This window comes from Berghia stephanieae, chromosome 3 (genome assembly GCF_034508935.2).
Source record: "Berghia stephanieae isolate SIO BIC M18660-M18661 chromosome 3, UCSD_Bste_1.3, whole genome shotgun sequence".
NCBI lineage: Eukaryota > Metazoa > Mollusca > Gastropoda > Nudibranchia > Aeolidiidae > Berghia > Berghia stephanieae.
This window is the reverse complement of record NC_088362.1, coordinates 106,932,812-106,953,062: the sequence shown is the minus strand read 5'-3', so window position 1 is coordinate 106,953,062 and position 20,251 is coordinate 106,932,812. Positions and strand designations below refer to the sequence as shown.

The window sequence follows — 20,251 nt, the reverse complement described above, 5'->3', positions numbered from 1 at the left end:
AAGATGACCTTGCCTTCTACTTTGGTATAGGAAGATGACTGGTAAGTATTACGAGGTGGTGGTGGGGAGAGGGGGGGGGCAAAATTCAACTCCATATCATCATCATCATCATAACATCTAAGGTTGTTAAATCTTAATAACAGTTGGTCTTGTCAAGGAATGTGATGCAATTCAAGGATTTCAATCATCTCTGTTGGTTTGTAATAATTTCTTCTTTTTTTTTCTATATTTTCATTTAACAAAATTTTCTTCTTTCAGGCTTTAAAATCGACTGGGGGTGAATGTTTACCACTTGAGGGAAGGAGAAAATCTCACTTCCAAATTGGCAACATAAAAAGCTGCTGAAATAAAAGCACTGAGGTAAAGATTTCAATTTTTTCTGGATTTATTTTGGAATAAAGGAAGAAAAAAACAAAAACAAAAAAAAACATTGTTACCATAGAAAAAAAAATTTCTTTTGTTTAATCCAAGCCCATTTCAATAAATAATCTAAATGCAGCGAGCAGAATAGAACATCTTCCTGGCCAACCGGTGCTGGAGTGCTTGCACTTTTGTCTCCTCCAGTCTTTTCTTATCCGTCAGTCCATAACATTGGTTTGACAAAACATTGTCTTTTCTGTCATTCTTTTCTACTCTTTCCCAAACCCCACAACAGGGCTGACACTAGCTGATTGTTGCTGATGTGACGTGATCTGATGCCTTAGCGACATTCCCATACTTTGACTGTTTGGTCGACACTTCCTGTTATGACGTAGGGAGCATTCCGATGCATATCTGAAGAGAGAAGGAAGACAAGATACCGTTGTTAAACAACAACACAAAACTCGCATTAGATTTCAATACACTGCAATATCCTTCAATAATATCCTGGAAACCAGTGAGAGGCAAAAAGAGATAGCTAAGCATATTGAAAGGCTGTTCAAATTACTGGCCACGTATATTGAAGGATACAATTCACACAAAAAATCATGATTACCATTCATTCCAAGAGCTTTTCATGATATAATTATCATTCTCAGGCAAACCTTACTTAGATCAACAAAGCCTGGTCCAGTCTGATTCATTGCAAGAGTTCATTGTAATTCAAGAATCAATAAATCATTTTTAACAATGACTTCCTTTGCTGATCAAATGCAATACAAAATAATCTACTTAATCATTATATAATTTCTAAGTCAATTTTTGAAAAGATATTTAGTCATTTCAAACCTAATGCGAATCTCTATTTTTTTCATGATTTCCATTTTTAAGATAACAAGAAGATTTAATATGATAAAAGCATAATACTATGACAACCTCTTAGTGTAAAAAAAAAATAAAATAAGGGAGTTATTAAATGTTAGCGATGATAATGGTGACTGGAGTTTTTAAAATTATAATCTTTAATATAGGCGGTAACTAATCATTTTTAAAAAACCCTCACCAATGGTAGTGACAAAGTGTGGATGTGCTTGAAGTGTTTTGTGGTTGCGCTTATTCTGGATATCCCAGACTCGGAGTGTCTTGTCATCAGATGCAGATAAAATGTATTTGCCACCTTGGTGGAACAGGACTCCTCGTACCCAGTTATCATGGCCAGCCTGGAAACAAATGAGAGGCAAAAAGAGATAAGCTAAGCATATTGAAAGGCTGTTCAAATTACTGTCCACGTATATTGAAGGATAATTATGCAACATTATATAGATAGTATGCGCCATAGCCATCCGGAAGTATAACAGGCAGACACACAAAACTGTATAACAATAAACTTTTATAGTCTGGATAATACAGTTAAGTGAAAATTATTCATAAACGTGGATGGCAAAAAACAATAACAAAGACCCGAGTGACGTCAACTTCATTCTATCTATAGCTCAGTTTATTTATTCCCTGGCACCTCATATGAAATGATTGTTCAATTGCATAAAGTATTGTTTGTAAATTATCCTTTTTCTACTAACATTCTGAACAACATACCTCGCAGCTTATACCCCAGTTAAGTATGGCAATGCCTTGATCAGAGATTTTGCAATTATTGTGATTCATCCTGTTACAGACCCTATAAAACATCAACTTTTTTTTTTTATTTCATAAGAAGAGACACTGTTCCTCTGAGCCATAGACACCAATGATGGTATCGCCGTCTTTCCATTAAACAAACATAGTGTGAATTCATTATTCCATATTTCACACTGGAACAGAGCACACATTTTGTTATGTTATTTCATATTTTCATCTCAGGGCGCAATGTTCAGATGCTAATTTACCCCTAAAAAATGTCAAAAGTTAAAAAATGAATCAAGTTATCAGAATGCAGGAGGCAATGAGTTCTATTTCAAAGCTTAACTAAAGATGCCTTATTCCTGATCTGTTATATGTCGCTGGTTGCTGATGCCACATCTTGCTGAATTTGCTTTCATATTAGTCTTAATTTTCTCATGTTGCCTATTTTAGACAAACTTGCTTATCAATATTTGTAATTTCTTACTGGTTCTAATTGACAATTAAAAGCACACAAGGGAAAGTAAGACAAAGGGGCCGGGATCAAATAAGGAACATAAGTAGATTCCAAGAGCATACTATCAGTGTACTTAGTTTGAGATCACCTAAGTCTCATCCAAACACAAGCACAGCACCCACTAGGCACCATCAATTACTTACCAATGTAAAAAGACAATATCCCACACTGACATCCCACATCTTCATAGTTTTGTCACGAGAGCCAGACAGTAAGAAAGGACCAGATCTCTTTGATCCTTTGCTCTGGAGATGGAAAACAAACAATTTAAAGTTACATGGCTCCCTAGCATTATTTTAAAATTAAACGAAAAACAATTATTTTTTTCTCAGGTCAAAGAAACCAACTGATCCCTATGGGGTTAAAAAACAAAGGTTTAAATTTTAATCGTACACTTCTTCAAACAAATGGATGAGAGTTTTGTTAATCATCATCTTTTCAATCACTGACCACAATAAACATTGCTTGGCTTTATTACAAAGTGAGACAGACAGCTTAGCACTCCGTCAAGTCTGCCACTAACTAAATATTACTAGCCAATTACAATAACACCAAGCACAGCTAGGAACCAGAGATTCTGCTCCTCGTTGATTGTCTTGTCGTCCCTTACCTCATTTCCAGCTGCTTCATTGATGGATGGCTGTGCTGAGTCTGGGGCCCATGCTATACATTCCACCACATGCTCATGTTCTCTCAATTCTGCTTTGCATTCTTTGGTGGCTGTCACCCACACTCTCACAGTCTGGTAAAGAATTTTAATAATACATATTTACAATTATATAAACAGAACAGTAAATAATGAACGATAACTTAGCTCTGCAAATTTCTACCAAATTTTCAAGTAAAATTAGAGAAATCCATATTGGGAAATTGAATATTTTTTAAAATAGCTTTCTTTCTGTTTTTCCCCCTCTTTTTTCAGCTGAAGTAAATATTTTCACTTATATCAACATTTGTGATATATAATACTTCAAGAATGAAAACCCATATGAGCAAATCAAAGAACAAAGTTGATAGATATAACCCTGACCTGATCATTGGAACAACTGGCAAGAAGAGATCCATCCTGATACACTCGAACCATCCGCACCCACTCTCTGTGACCTGTGTATGTTTTGACACAGTAGCTGGGGGATTAAATACAACAATGAAAATACATAAGGGATAATGATGACAAGATTGATGGCCATGATGATGATGATGATGATGAAGGTGAAGGTGAAGGTGAAGGAGAGAAAAGAAGAAGAAGAAGAAGAAGAAGAAGAAGAAGAAGAAGAAGAAGAAGAAGGAAGAAGAAGAAGAAGAAGAAGAAGAAGAAGAAGAAGAAGAAGAAGAAGAAGAAGAAGAAGAAGAAGAAGAAGAAAAGAAGAAGAAAGAAGAAGAAGAAGAAAGAAGAAGAAAGAAGAGAAGAAGAAGAAGAAGAAGAAAGAAGAAGAAGAAGAAGAAGAAGAAGAAGAAGAAGAAGAGAGAAGAAGAAGAAAGAAGAAGAAAGAAGAAGAAGAAGAAGAAGAAGAAGAAGAAGAAGAAGAAGAAGAAGAAAGAAGAAGAAGAAGAAGAAGAAGAAGAGGAAGAAGAGGAAGAAGAAGAAGAAGAAGAAGAAGAAGAAGAGGAAGAAGAGGAAGAAGAAGAAGAAGAAGAAGAAGAAGAAGAATGATGATGACGATGATGGGAGGTGGTGATGATGATGGGAGTGGTAGTGATGATGATGATAATGATGATGATGATGGGAGGTGGTGATGATGATGAGAGTGTTAGTGATGATGATGATGATGATGATGATGGTGATGATGATATTACTAAACTATAACTGAAGATAAAAATGATATCGAGCACTCCCAAGAAAAAAAAGTGGTAAGCAAACTTTAAACATGTAAAATTTTGATGAAGTCCCCTATTCTTAATCCTGGTTCAATGTCTTACCCAGTAGCCACTTCCCACATCTTGATAGTTTTGTCTCTGGAGGAGGAGACGACAAAGTCGCCAGATGGCATGAATGTCACACTGGACACATTGTGATCATGACCATACATCGTCTTAATACACTCGTAGCCTGAGAAGTCCCACAATTTGATTGTCATGTCGGCTGAACACGAAACTGTGGGTGAAAGATAGAGACAATTCGATTTATAATCCTTTGCTAAATTAACTCTAAGTCTTTGTCAATTAAAACTAAATATCTCAATTCACTGATATATTGCAAGGTGTTACTTCCCCTACAAAGTTTATTATGTCCTAACGTTTTTTTATAGTATGTATGATGCAATGATGTTGTTCTACTGTTTTGCTATACCCTGAAGACGATTTTTTGAGCTTTTTTATTGGAGCTTTTTTTATATAGCGCAATATCCACTGTTAGGCGATATTATAATATTTTCGGACAGAGACAACGCTGTTAACGGCCAGGTTCTCATTTTACACATGAGTACGGTGAGAGAATGTGAGTAAAGAGCCTTCTCCAAGGACTCAACTATGCGCCGAGCGAGGCTCGAATCCAGGACCTTCCGATCCGAAAGCGAGTGTCATACACAAGACCACATAACCGCACGATGGTCGCGAGGTTGAACCCCTGTCTGGGCATTTGCAGATGAACCCTTGAGAAGTGCTTTTTATACTATTTTTCTTATCAGAAATAGATGTAAATTTGAGTCATTCTGGAGTATAGAAAAAAGACATCAGCAGCTTGATTCATGCCTGATTCAAAGTCAGGTTGATTTATGTATGACTATGTAATATACCTTTGGTTACAAAATCAACTCATAGAATCTTGTTACCTTCATTTTATTGGACTAACAATGCACATTAAATCATTTTTAAAAATCAATGAAAAAATATGGTAAAGACCCAAAACTTCTGACAGAAGTCTTCAATAGTGCCTTAAAAGGTTAAAAGTAAAAGTCTCATCATAATTTTTCATGCCGAGAAATAAATGCAAAGTTCTTATAAATCAGTACCAAAACCCACATGGAAAAACGCTAAGTAATTATGACATTTATTTGAGCTCATTTTCTCTTCTTTTTTTTTCTTTTTTAAATTGTTAAAAACTCAACATGAGTGGGGGGGGGGGGGGGGGGGGGGAATTTGTTCTATTGTCCATTCATTTGAAAACGAGAGTTAACAAAGTGGTCTGGTACATGAATAACATAGCTAAATTTTCATAAAGTTAACCATTAGAATCCATCGATTAAATATCATATGTCCTTATACTGCTCTCCTTGCATGGTCTAGTACCAGTCCCAGGGACATAAGTATGATTAACAAAGTAAAGGATGCCATGAGAAGACACGTACCGAGAACTTTTCCAGTGGAGTCAAATGCCACATCCTGTACAGAATCTGTGTGCCCCTTCAAAGTTCTCTCAAAATCTCCTGTTTCATAGTCCCATACCTAGCAAAAGAAGAATGTAGAGATAGTAAGGAATGTGTACAATGACTGGGTTTTTGGGGGGTTTTTTTAATATGCATTGGGAATTTTCTGTTTCAGGTTAAGTGATTTTTGTGTTTCTTGACTTTTGTTTGTTTGTTTGTTGCTTTAGGTCTCTTCCAACACAATTGAGGTTATATGAGAGACCGCTGAAACAAAAAAAACAAGCAATCTAACAAAAATAGTACAAATGTAAATCAAAATCATAACCTAAAGATATCATAAGCTAAATTATAAATAACCAAGAACAAACAGGCAGAAGATTTACAGAAAAAAAAATATCCCTTGTCAAAAATACAATCACAAACCAAAGAAGCAGGATAGGCTAGTAAAGAGAAGAAGAAACGACATCACTATCGGATCGTACACCCATGCGAACATCATAGGTATATGATTCAAGGGTGATGCTCCCATCCAACCACCCGCTTTCTTGACTTTATTTGAGTAAAAAAGATTTCATCTTAAATCTTAAAAATATGGCCAGTGATCTCACTTAGTCCCAAATACACCCTCAATGGAGTGATTTTAATTTTGTTTTTTCCCTCTTTAAAATTGGTTAAAAATATAAGCTGAATCATAAAATAGTCCTGCTTGGTGAATCAGTATCAATAACAGCCACATGACTGACTGTATATTGTGAGACATATTTACTACTGACATCTCATTACAATTTTTTAAAGAAAAATTTCTTTAAATTTTTCATCAGATTTTGAAAAAAAATAAATATTGCAAACCTGGACTGATTGTGAACATATTTTTCTATTCTATTACCATTCTGTTGTGCGGCTATGTGGTCTCGTGGTATGACATCGCAAAGGTCCTGGATTCGAGCCTGCTCGGTGCACAGTTGAGTCCTTGGTGAAGGCTCTTTACTCACATTCTCTCACCGTACTCAGATGTAAAATGAGTACCTGGCCGTTAACAGTGTTGACTCTGTCCAAAAAAAATTGTAATGTCGCCTAACAGGCGTCATGTCCCGTCCTTTATGTTAAACGTTGCTATTGGCCAGGGACCCCTTGTAAAGCACTTTGAGCATGTTTAGTGGATATTGCACTATATAAAAGCTCCAAATAAAAATTTTTTTTTTTTTTACCTTAATGGTTGCATCCTCACTACAAGACACCATGACACTGAACACAGGGTGAAACACGACACGTGTGATGGGACTGCGATGACCACTCAGGCTGTAACGTTCTGGGGGACGGGGGATCCATTCTCCTGGAGAGCGTCTGTCCCTGGGTGGTGCACCACTGTTTACTTCCTCCTCGGCTTCTGTTAGTTTTGCTTCCAACTCCATCACCTTTTGTAGGAAAAAAGACACCGGTTAGAAATCATTGGTCCAACACAACAAAAACTTAAATTTAGTTTTTATGTATGTTCCTATGGGTTGTTGTTTGCTTTTGTTTTTAAGGGTTTTACGGCGCTTGCAACACATTAAGGTCATATCAGCGCCAGTAAAAAGGAAGAAAATGGGATAGTAAAAAGTTCTAGAATTACAATTAAAGCACAAAAGAAAAGGTAAGACAAAGGGGAATTGGTTTAAATGGGAAATAGGTGTAGATTCCAAGGGCACACCGTCAAAGTACTTAGTTTGAGATCACCTAAAAGTCTCATCCAGACACAAGCACAGATCCCAACTAAGAGGAATACAATCAAAATGTTTACCAATCATATAATATAATATGTAAACTAAACATAATACAATGCATAACAGAGAGATGATTTACAAGGAAAAAAATATCATCTCCCAAAACTATAACTATACATTCGACTGTTTCCTTCTCAGCCAAGGACTCCGACCAAGGTCAGGACAAAACCAAGCAATCTCATTCCAAGACAAAGACAGAAAGCAATTGGAAAACAGATAAGAGGGGACAGAAGACACTGCAAGTACCTCCCTGCCCACTATGGAGGTAGGAACCCCACCCAGTCCTATGGGTTAAATGATGAAATATAATCCAAAAACTGAGAGCATGGCACCAAAAGAATGGCAGGATTAGCTAGATAGATAGTCAAAAAAGTGTACACAAAATATCCGATGTGTGTGGATGGGTGTGTATGTGTTCTTTGTGTGTTGTCAACATTTTTTCATTACTTTGAAAACCTATTCCTGCTATTCTTTCCGTGCAAGCCTCTGTTGTTTTTTTTGGTACATCTAACCAAGAGAAAATGATGAGAGCTAAATCAAATTCGATTATTCTATAAATGACAAGGAGTGAATGTCTTTTTTGTGGTAAGAGGTTACAAAAACGTGAAAACACCCTAAAACTAAAAGGCTTGTTTTGTTTTGTTTTGTTTTGTTTTTTAATCTTTACCATCCTTTCATTTGACAGAGAATAAAAATAAAAAAATAAAATAAAACAACAACAACAAAAACAAAAACAAAACAAAATAAACTACAATTTGTTGGTTTTTTTAAAATAAGAAATCTTTTTGAAAAGTCCTTCCTTTTCAATTTAAAAAAAAAAGCCAAACTAATAGCGTTAACACTTATAAAAGAATATATTTACACCCAGACAATGAAAACGTTTTATACAATTATGAATCTACACCAAATATCATATAAATATAAATAAATAAACATGACTGCCACCATAAGCATGAAATAAAGAACCACAGCCAGAATGCAGTTTGTATAAAGTAAACTGCCTTCAAAAACTAACCTTTTTCTGTAATCTGATGACTGATGTCCATCGTTTCTCGAGGAGTCCGTTAAATTTCTTTTCAATTTCGTCTGACTGTTGAAGAGAAAAAGCACGTCAAAACAAGATATTTACCACTTACTTGATATAGAAAAAACCAGCAAAAAACAACCCCCCCCCCCCCCTAAAAAAACACCATCCTCTCTCTCTCTCTCTCTCTCTCTCTCTCTCTCTCTCTCTCTCTCTCTATCTATTTATCTCTCTCTCTCTCTCTCTCTCTCTCTCTATCTCTATCTATTTATCTCTCTCTCTCTCTCTCTCTCTCTCTCTCTCTCTCTCTCTCTATCTCTCTATCTATTTATCTCTCTCTCTCTCTCTCTCTATTTATCTCTCTCTCTCTCTCTCTCTCTCTCTCTCTATCTCTCTCTCTATCTCTCTCTATCTATCTCTCTCTCTCTCTCTCTCTCTCTCTCTCTCTCTCTCTCTCTCTCTCTCTCTCTCCTCTATCTCTCTATCTATTTATCTCTCTCTCTCTCTCTCTCTCTCTCTCTCTCTCTCTCTCTCTCTCTCTCTATCTATTTATCTCTCTCTCTCTCTCTCTCTCTCTCTCTCTCTCAGAGAAAAAAAGAAACGTGAAGACCATATATAAGAAAAGAAAAAAAACAAAACAAAACAAGAGATGTGTGAACGCGAAGCATAAACAAACAAAAAAGATGCTTTATATTTTTTTCAAAATTTAAAAATCATTTACTTATATTTTTAGTCTAATCGGTGGAAAGGAGGGGGGGGGGGGGGAAGAGCCAAATAACTCACCATTCCAGCCTCTTTCTGAAAGTGTTCCAGAGCCCCTTGGAAGCCATTGACCATGAGGTAGTCTGCTATGGCTTTGTTTCTGGGGATGAGAGAAGAAATACCATTGATAAGCCAAAGAGTTTATTTTGTTGTTGTGTGTGTGTTTGTTTGTTTGTTTTGTTATTTTTGGGATTTGTTTGTTTGTTTGTTTTTTTAATTGTTTTTTTTTGGGGGGGGGGGGGGGGGGAGAGGTATCCCCCTCCCCTTTCCTTTTGTACATTGTCCTCTTTCCAGTCTTGAAGTGTTATTAATAAATATTATAGCTTTACATACTTTTCATTATTGCCTGAGGAATAGTGTGAGCCCCAAAAACGTTCCTCATTCTTCTGTTGTGTATTCATTTTCGTTCTACAGCTTTTACGGTTCGTGGCTTCAGATAGCTTAGTATATTATATTGACTGAAAGAAACTAGTAAAACCATATGTCTCCACAACACAAACTGGTGCGCGCACCCAATCATGACTGATATGTAATGATGCTTGCTTACAACACGTTGCACAGTAATGAGTGTCACATTTCAAGGCATTGTTATTACAAAATTACAACAATGACAAATACGTAAGGCTGGTGGTAATAATATACTTGCATGAGGATCAATATTATTATTTTAATGACAATAAGGTGATTAGTGTGTTTGTGTGTGTGCGTGTGCGTGTGTGTGTGTGTGTGCGTGTGGGCTCGATGAAGATCAAATACAAATGAGGTATTTTATGATCCATTGCAATAGTCAATTTTTTAAGAGGAGGAAAGACAAAACAAATCTAAAGAATAAATATTTTATTTTTAAAACACGCTCAATGCGGCATGTAAATTCCAGCCTGCTAGTAATTTAAGTACGAATAGAGCAGTGGAGAAGCGTCTCATATCATTGGGCAACTTAACCCCGATGTCAAGTCAGAATTACACTTAAATGTCAATTTTCTAACAGTAAACAAAAGACTAAAAATAAATGCAAAGCAACAAATACACACATGCTCCATTATTCATCTCTCATTTTCCTTATACCTTCTCCTTCTTAATGAACAAATAGGAAATGGCAGAATAGAAGCAGAAGAAAATGAGAATGAAATTTAGATAGAAATTCATGTATTCATCAATGAATATTGATGGCAACAAAAAAATGAATATGTTAATTTCTAGTGAAGAATGAAGAGAGGCCGGACGGTGGCTCCTTTCTGAGTTGAGACCTAGGAGGAAATAAACTACTGTTTAGTGTCTCTATGATTCAGACTGAATGCTGATGTTTGTTTGATACCAAATCTAATATAAAAAATAAATCAGCTTCTTTTTTTAATTTTCAGTCAAGCCTATGTTGGAGGACTCCAAATGTTGTATACAAATGTGCTTTAATGTATTTTATTATGACCTTTTATATTTTGAACAATGCATTGAGGACGATTATAATTTTACAAGCATTGCTTTTTTTCTTTTTCTTTTTTAAATTTCTTTCGTAGAATGATATTAAATTTGTAAGTTTAAATAAATAATTCGAAATCCCTGTAAACAAGAAAGGTAGGTCAAATATACAAATGCCGTCTGTAGACATTACATTGTGTGTAAGTTGTATTAAGTGCGTTGTACGTATGCATTGTGAGTCTATCGCATGCTGTACGTAAGGTGGTGGGTCACACGAGTACACTGAAGTAAGTCACTGCACTGCTTCATACTACGTATGTTTTCGAAATCGCCGAAATTGAAAATTGATCCATCAAGAAATGGATGACAATTAGAGAGATAGGTTGATCTCGTAAGAAACGCGCCTTTGTTGTGGGATCGTCGCAACCGGTGGTCGCAACTCTGCTGAATACAAAAGTTCAGTTGTTTTGTTTTTTTTTTTTAAAACCAAAAAGAAGTTGCGACGGGCTATTCGGGAAGGCTACGTTCAAAAAGAATCCGCTTTATAAATGAAAAATCTTAACACGGTGTATAGATACCTCCCTACTCAGGGATGTAAATGCAAAGTTGAAAAAAATTCTGAAATTCTGTGAGCTCATTTCAATAGTCTAAACTCCAAGTGACACTCCAGGAATGAGGTGATAAATGGCCTTGTGATTGTGACAACATGTTTAGGACTTTTGAGTGATAAGTCTCAGAATAAAATCTAAATTATTTTGTTTATGGATGGATTTTAATGATTTATGTCTCCTTTTTGTCAGGAGGAAATACCATTATTTGGTGTTGTTCATGCTTAAATCAGGGCCCATTTAGTATTATTCTTATCTTTATGGATTAAACAGGGTTAAATTAGTTTGGGATACTGAAAAAAAATCAGAATTTTGGAATTCTTAACTTATTTTCACTGCACGTAATCCAACACCTAAACTTTTATATCAAAATTAATTCAGGTCAAAATATTACCCCCAATAACTAAATGAATCTGACAATAATAAAAACTCGTACTCAAATTTCAACAGCCATATCATTACTAAGGCCAATTTTGAGATTGGAAAGATGGTCACCTCCCGATATTTATCATTCTCTCAGGCCCCAAACCCTTCTGCTAATAACAAAGACAATAAGAAGTACATTACAATTAAAATACTACATTAGGTTTAGAATCGTGTTAAAAGCCCTTTACTTTACTTTATTGGTGTAGCTTTCAATGAGAACAAACAAATTTGATTTTCCCCCCACCACAGTCAAAAGTTCGTAGCAGTCTCAACCAGAAATGAGACCCCATAGAAATTTCTCATAAAGACCAAGGCTAAGGGAAATGTATCTTCAGACTCATTATGACTGGAATGAATTGCAACACACAGGAATTACAGAAACAGAAATACATTCCAATTGAGCCTTAGGAAGAAAGTGTAACAACAACTCAGAACTCAGTCATGAATACTCGATATGTATCCACCATCTTCTACTTTCGATTCTGCAGCCCATGTTTTGCTTCCGGTAAACTAAAAATAACCCTCCTTGTTTACACAACAGATGTGAATCTAGTTCCGAATTAAAATTAGGAAAATTCGGAAATTCGAACGCTATCAATCCTTAGTACTTCCGAATTAAAATTCGGAAGCTGTCGTGGAAATAAGTTGAATGGTTAAATACACGTATAATCATAACTGACACAACAGTAGTGTAAATTAAGTGTTTCAGTACATTGAAAATGGATATTCACTACAAATTCTCTATATGTACAGCAGTATCTCTTATCACAAGAGTTGTTGGTAGTGAGGTATTAAGAAATATTTAAATAGTTTGGGGAATCTAGAAAATGTCTGAAAAATAGGAAATCCTAATAATTCTGAAAGATTTACATCCCTGCCTACTGTAACAAACACTCTTAAAACATCCATCCCAACCATAGGACTAATTTAGACTGTAAGTTGACGGCACATCTTATTTCCAATGTGAAAACCAAAGCGGAATCGAGACCTAAAGTTTTTAAAGGTACTAAAGCAGAATTGGAGGAAGAGGACGAAAAGGATGAGGAGATGGAGAGGGGGAAGATAAATATATGAACTAAACTCCAAGCATCACTAGAAGGAGGGAGGGGATGAATGAAGGAAGTGGTGGGAAAAGAAGGAAAGAAGGAAGGAAGATAGAAAGGAAAGAAGGAAGGAATAGAGAAAGAAAAAAAGATAGAGAGAAAGCAAGAGAAAACCCCTTCAAAGGTGACCAATTCTGAAGACCCTGATTGCCTTATTACCAAATATCCTTCCGCGACCAAAGACCGTACCACTACTCCACCTCTCAGGCCGTCAAATTAACGCCCAATAACTAAATCCAGAAACGCGTTTAAAAAAGCCTAGAGAAGCCTTTTATATCACCAAATCTCACAGGGGCCATCATTCCCCAATTGGACACAGACCATTAAACCACAAAAAAATAGCCATGGCGAGGCGGACACACAAAGTTATGGGCTGACATATCTATACCAGCAAAGGCCTACAACAACTCTATTGACGCGTTCAACACGCGGGGTCAAGGCAACCCGCGGTGCTGCTTGATACAATCATATAATATTATTATAAAACTATCTTTACACAGGAGACATGGAATTGGAAATGAAAGAACCAGGGGGAGGGGGGGGGGGCACCACCACAACAACCACAACAAAAACAACATATAACATGAATATATGATTTACTGATAGCACTGGTTCAATGCTGACAAGCAAAACTTTCAGGAACATCTGTTTCTTTCTTAGTCCAAGCATTTCTTTATCCATTTTTCTGTTCATTTATTTATGGTTATCCATTCATTAAATCATTTCTCAACTTATTGATAGATTTAATTTTTTGTAATATCTATTCATAAACTGTATATTTTTCCATTCACTGACTTATACATCTGCAATTGTATTTTCAATAGTTTCCGTGTTTCTATTATTTACCCATTTGATGAATATTGTATCTACCTTTTGTGTACAATAATTGACATTGGTGTGTTGATTTCTTTCCAGATTCGATGCCCATTTGATTGGTAGTACGTTGGTCGTCTCATTCATTTATCAATTAATAAAAGCAAAACAAAAACTAGCAATAATGTGTATTCTTAAACTTATCAAATAATACAGTAATCTCTATTTAAACTACCTCCAATCAAGGCATGCACAGAGAGAGAGAGAGAGAGAGAGAGAGAGAGAGAGAGAGAGAGGGGGGGAGAGAGAGGGAGAGAGAGGGAGAGGGAGAGAGAGAGGGAGAGAGAGGGAGGGAGAGAGAGAGGGTGGGGGAGAGAGAGAGAGAAAGAAAGAGAGAGAGAGAGAGAGAGAGAGAGAGAGGGGGGGGGGGAGGAGAGAGGGATACTAGAAGGTGAGTTCTACAAGCGCTTGCCATTTACCCCGTCCAAGAGATGGATCACGTAGTACCACCAAGCTGATTCAATTCAATAGCCACCCTATACAGCATGCCACGACATACAACGAATGACAAGACGACCTTTCCCCATAGTAATAGTCAGGAAACGATTGCTCAGTATATCTATCTATAAATGAAGATCGTACTCAACTTGTCAACTGTCATAAATAAGACAATTCAAAGATATATCGGGCTTTTGACAAGATGGAAACATTTCTTAATTGATCTATATCTGACATTTTTTTTTTAAATCTGACCAAAATGAAGAAAAGAACGTGTTTTGTCATTGACCGATAGTATTATATATAATAATACTACGTAATTAGAACGCCCATTCACAACTACTAACGTAATGGTTATTACCCTAATGGACAACAACCAACGCACACAATGGGACACATCTAACCTCATGAATAATCCATACCTTACCCATCTGTCCCCAGATCCCATAGTCACCCACACGCGATCACGGTCGCTTTTGTATCAAATTAAAGGAAATTAATTTGTTAATTATATAATGAAACAAAGAATAAAGCCGACGCTGCCATCAACAACATCCAAGTCTCAGTCTATTCTTGGGCTCAGACAGACATAATCAACGTGTCTGATTCGTATACGTCTAATCACTGTACGAGATGAAAACAATTATGAAAAGGAAGGTTAGTGGCATTGGTCTCAAACAAGTCACATACTAGTCATTAAAGTAACATTTCAGAATCAAGCAGAAAAAAACAACTGAAAATTTGTTTAAAAAACAAACAAAACAAAACAAAAACACAGATTCAAAAACAAGCCAACCCCATTAAAGTTAAGGGGAAAAAAAACCACTTTAAGACGTTGTAAACAGCGTTGCAATCATAAAAAATATGAGCATTGCTTGTCAGGCGCAGCTACATTTTCTTAAAAGAAAAAGACAACGCTGTATACCGGCCGGGTACTCGTTTTACATTTGAGCAAGATAAGAAAATGAGATAAAAGAGCATTTTCCCAGGACTCGACTTTGCATCGCCATCAATAGCAGTCTCAATCAAACCGGGAACCAAAAACTCACAAACTCAAGATCCCCCCCCCCCCCCCCCCCCCCCAAAAAAATAAACACAAAAAAAAACAACAAAAAAACCGTTTCTCTCCTCCATTGAGTAATACAAAGAGAAAATCGATACAACAAAATAATGTAGGTGGAAAGTCTCGGTGACAAAAAGTGTACCAAATAAATAAATAAATACATAAATAAATATCTAAAGAAAGAATGGCGGAGGAGTGACGACGGACGGGAGAGCAGCAGACACGGAGGATGTACAACGCCTGATGGTCCAGGTGGTAAAAACATGGAGAGAGAGAGGGGGGGGGAGAGAGAGAGAGAGAGAGAGGGGGAGATATTGGGGGGGGGGGAGAGTAGTAGTGTTACCGACCTTGTGTTTTCAATCCAGAATCAGGATCCAAACTGTAAATAGGTCAAAATAGCGCTCTTTGAAAAGCAACAACTGACACCATGTTGTAAATCACATTTATTGACATCAAATCAATGCGATGCTTTTTAGCGACAAAATACATTTAATTTATTTACTTTGGCCAGACGAATTTTCCTTAACATCTCGACGGATCGATATTACCCCTCCCCATCCCCTCCCAGTCGAACAAGTCTTAAACCACGGAGTTCCAAAAGAAGTGCCTAATATTGAGACTTTGGTCAAGGCCCATATCATAAATACATCGACGTGTAAAGTAAAAGTTTTCTATCCACGGTGTAAAAATGAGTTTTGTCAGAGTAGGGAATGAGGGAGGGTCGACCGACCGCTAATCAGATAATGATGGTAATCTCTGCTCAGACTCTGCTCTACATTCAATTTAAGCTCAATAAAATATTTTGTTTTTCTAAAGATCTTTTTGATCCGTCTTTGAACTCGACACGCTTTGTGTTTATCGTTGTTTTTGTATTTGGAGAAAATATACACACCCCCCCCCCCCCTTCTCTCTCTCTCTCTCTCTCTCTCTCTCTCTCTCTCTCTCTCTCTCTCTCTCTCTCTCATACACACACACTAACATACATACATACACACACCTATATATATATATATATATATATATATATATATATATATATATATATTGTTAGGTAACGACGTCACATCTTATATAGTTCTGGCGTTATTACGATAGTCGCATCCAACCCAGAGAACAAACGTTTCCTATAATAAACTAAACCCCATGTTCACTTGTTTTTATCCTTAGGGGTGACGGGGAATGTAGGGGGGCTCAAGTTGCGTTGTTGTTATTTTCCTACTCGTTTCTTTATTCAAATAAAACTTAAGCTGACGAAGGGTTTCAGGCCGAAAGGGTCACTGTTTCTATTGTAACATTCCCATGCCTTTCCATCTTCATATTTTTGCTAGTAAAAAAAAAAAAAAAAAATCAAGTGGAATGTAAATTGGTAGGGCGAGGTGAAAGCTGGGGAAGGTTTAAAGTGAGTGGCTGCTCAATGCTCCCCGCAGTCGAGTACGGGATCGATTAATGATACAAAAATACAATACCCGACGGTATTATTGGTGTAGCCTTCTGGTAAGGGAGCAAGCACGGGGAGGGGAGGGGGTGGATAGGGAGAGGGAGGGAGGGGGAGAAGAGAGAGAGAGAGAGAGAGAGAGAGAGAGAGAGGTGAGTGACTGAATGAATGAGGAAAGAGAAAGAGTAAAAGTGAGAGAGAAGGAGAGAGAGAGAGGGAGAGAGAGAGAGAGAGAGAGAGAGAAGGGGGGGGGCTGGGTGAAGAGGGCTGATTTATCGATGCTGGATAGACCATATCGATCTGTATGACGTAATCCGTGATATACGATCAATCAGCCGATTAGATGGAATCTCTCCCAACTTCCAAATAAAAAAAAAACAAACAAACAAACAAACAAAAACATGACATAATTACAAGAGAACATTTCGTGTTACCACCCTGTTATCTAATCTATTTTCTTTTTCATTGTTGAAAATTTGATTTTGATCAAACAGTTTAGTCTGCATCGGGTTCGACTGACTTTAAACACTTGGAGCTTGAGGCATACATGTATTGCTCTTCCTTCTTTTTTTCTTTTTTCTTTTCATTTCTCCAGGCCCAAGAAAGAGAAAGTGATTCAGGAGAATAAGGTTAGATAGAGAAGAGTGTGTAAAATAAATTATGTGAACATTTACACAGCGCATTTTCATGGGTTTACCATGTTCAATGCGCGCGCATCACAAGGTTTCATTTATTTACCAGCGCGGAACGTTATTCCATTTCATACAAAACGAGTTACCTGTTAGATGTCCTATTGGATTAACACTTGCATCAATCGTCACCGCCAATAGCCAGGTACTCATTCACACCAGAGTCGAGTGTGGTAATGAGTGTTGTGTTGGACAACATATATAAGGGAGTATCTTTCGATTAAGTTTGCTTATCCCCGATTACTGAACTGAGGTCTCAACTTCACTTCATGAATTAATTTTTAAGTTCAAGGTCAGTCTAATCCATTGATATTTGAATATTTAAAATAATAAATTCTAGTAACAATTAGACAAAGGTGTTTTATCATCAATGTATCGTAGTTTAGTCAAAGGGAATATGGCGGGTTTGCCTTGAATTTGATTTTAATGCAGGCTACCTGAGGTCTACCTGGGCGTGGACAAATTGAACGAAAGTTACCAGTCCTTCCTTGTGGAAAAAAGACAAAGAAGAAGGGATGAGGGGGAGTATGAGAGAGGGGGAAGGAATAGTGGGAGAAGGGGGGGGGGGGTATAAGTGTAATGAGGGAGGGAGAGAAAAGGGGAGAAGGGGAGTAGGTGCAGCAGAAGGGAAAAAAGAAAAAAAAAGAGTTCATGAATCTAAGATGAAAGCAAGGATTCTTAACAAAGCAGAAATCTAACGGGAGGGCGGCAATGGACGGGCGGGCTTTGTTAAGGAGTAAAAAATAATCTGGAAAGACTGACTAAAAGCATTTCCGCATCAAAATGGATTATAATTGTATTTTAAAATTAAGTTTACTCCCTTCTGCTGCAGTGCACCGACAGAAACCGTGGCCTCCACATTCCATTGAAGGAATATAAATAATCCATATCATCGGACAAATCATGCCTGCTGTCAACAGGTCATGTTGATCAGCCATATTGTCCAAAATAGGGGCAAAAAGAAGGGGGGGGGGGGGAAATAACAACAACAACAACAACAACAACAACAACAACAACAACAACAACAAAAACACACCAAAAAAAAGTTTTTTTAATGATTAATAATAATAATAATAATAATAATAATAATAATAATAATAATAATAATAATAATAATAATAATAATAATAATAATAATAATAATAATAATAATAAAAGTAAGAAGAAGTGAATCAACAGAATCATAGAGGACCCAACCTACACCAGGAAGCATAATACTTGACAAAGAATCAATTTACAGGCATTCAAATTTACAACAAAACTGGATCTTTCACAACAAAGATTCATCGCAAAATTCGGACCTTATTCAAAATACTATTCCATTTTACTATTCACAATAATGAATTGAATGACACGGCAGTTATGAATGAATGGCCTTGGGCCCCGAGGAATAATAATAAAAGTAAAATGTGAAAGGCAGGAATAAACTTAGCTGTATTGGTTATAAAGCAGACGATGGAATAGAGTCATTCTCGTTTTAAAAGCGGGTGAAGGTAGGAAGAAAGGATGAAGGGTGGGTAGGTAGGTGGGTAGGCAGGCAGGTAGGTAGGTAGGAAGAAAGAAAATACAGGGGGGGGGGGGGGGGAGAGACATAAAAACAGATACAAGAAAGGAAGAAAGAATGAAAAACGAGACACCAATAATTTTTATCTGACATAACAAAATCTAGAGGGGCCTAAATGAATCTATAAAATGTAGAGTAAAATACTAGAGCATAGGTTCGGAAAGTCCTGGGTTCAAGCCTCGCGCTCGGCGCATAGTTGAGTCCTTGGAAAAGGCTCTTTACTCACATTCTCTCACCGTACTCAGGTGTAAAATGAGTACCTGGCCGTTAACAGCGTTGTCTTTGTCCGAAAAATTGTAATATCGCCTACCAGGCCTCATGTCCCGTCCTACAAGTTAAATGTTGCTGTTGACCAGGAACGCCTTGTAAAGCGCTTTGAGCACATTTCGTGGATATTGCGCTATATAAAAGCTCAATTATCTTTTATAGTAAACACACACACACACAGACTTTTATCTGTTTTAAACATAATGCAAATGCAATATAACGTATTTCATTTTCTTGTTTACCCGAAGAAGGCCAAAGGCCGAAACGTCGTTTAATTTGCGTTGTGTATCTTTCATCGGGCAACTGATAAAACATAAAATGAGAACCAGGTCGATCCAACTCAAATAAATATTGGATATCTAAAAGAAAGTTCTTGGGATGCATAGAAAAATATCGAACTTTTAATCTTTATTACTATGTTACCGACTTAAGTGACTTTCTCAATGACAGGGGTGGGGGGGGGGAGATCATTATTAAAAAATAATATTTTAAAATTCGCACTGCCTGAACCTTAAGAATAGAAAGCCTCCAACAATAAATTCATAAGGGGGGCTTCAAACACAGGACAGATCAAACAAAACAGGACGAAAGTAAAAATTAACGACTGCACCCCATTGATCACGAGGTCAAAATATTATAATACCCATAATGCTTTACTTCGGTGATCACGCTTTGCTTTCTCTTATTCAATATTATAGCAAGGTTAACTCACTCAACCCTAACACCGACTATATCCGTAGTTTACCCGGGTTACTAACTTTTACCCCATGCCTATTTATTACATTTTTCTGAGACAAATTATAAGCGTAGTATCAAAGCTAATGTTTTTAGTTTTTACAGGTTAATAATGATAGTTGAATAAAACCATCTATCAATGCACATGCTCATTTTTAATACAATTTTTTTTTATTTTCTTCTAATTTTGAAGAGTAGCAAAAATCTCTAGGATTGAATGAGTTAATTATAAAATGATAACATCCCCTTTCTTCTGTATTCCTATAAAAAATAGGGGTCAAAT

At 36.7% G+C, this 20,251-nt stretch overlaps 1 protein-coding gene across 1 annotated transcript in view; it reads right to left on the bottom strand.

The window, feature by feature from the left end:
• Positions 1-207: 207 nt before the first annotated feature.
• Positions 208-20,251, bottom strand: part of LOC144969103 (lissencephaly-1 homolog B-like) — a 44,266-nt gene continuing 24,222 nt past the window's right edge. Inside the window, exons 3-12 of the mRNA XM_078908161.1 lie at positions 9,373-9,451; positions 8,581-8,655; positions 7,011-7,217; positions 5,785-5,881; positions 4,418-4,592; positions 3,528-3,624; positions 3,108-3,239; positions 2,641-2,742; positions 1,424-1,580; positions 208-774 (exon numbers count right to left, since the gene is read on the bottom strand). Of these exons, the coding sequence (XP_078764287.1) occupies positions 701-774; positions 1,424-1,580; positions 2,641-2,742; positions 3,108-3,239; positions 3,528-3,624; positions 4,418-4,592; positions 5,785-5,881; positions 7,011-7,217; positions 8,581-8,655; positions 9,373-9,451 (1,195 nt within the window). The 3' untranslated portion in view covers positions 208-700. The remainder of the gene's footprint in view (positions 775-1,423; positions 1,581-2,640; positions 2,743-3,107; positions 3,240-3,527; positions 3,625-4,417; positions 4,593-5,784; positions 5,882-7,010; positions 7,218-8,580; positions 8,656-9,372; positions 9,452-20,251) is intronic.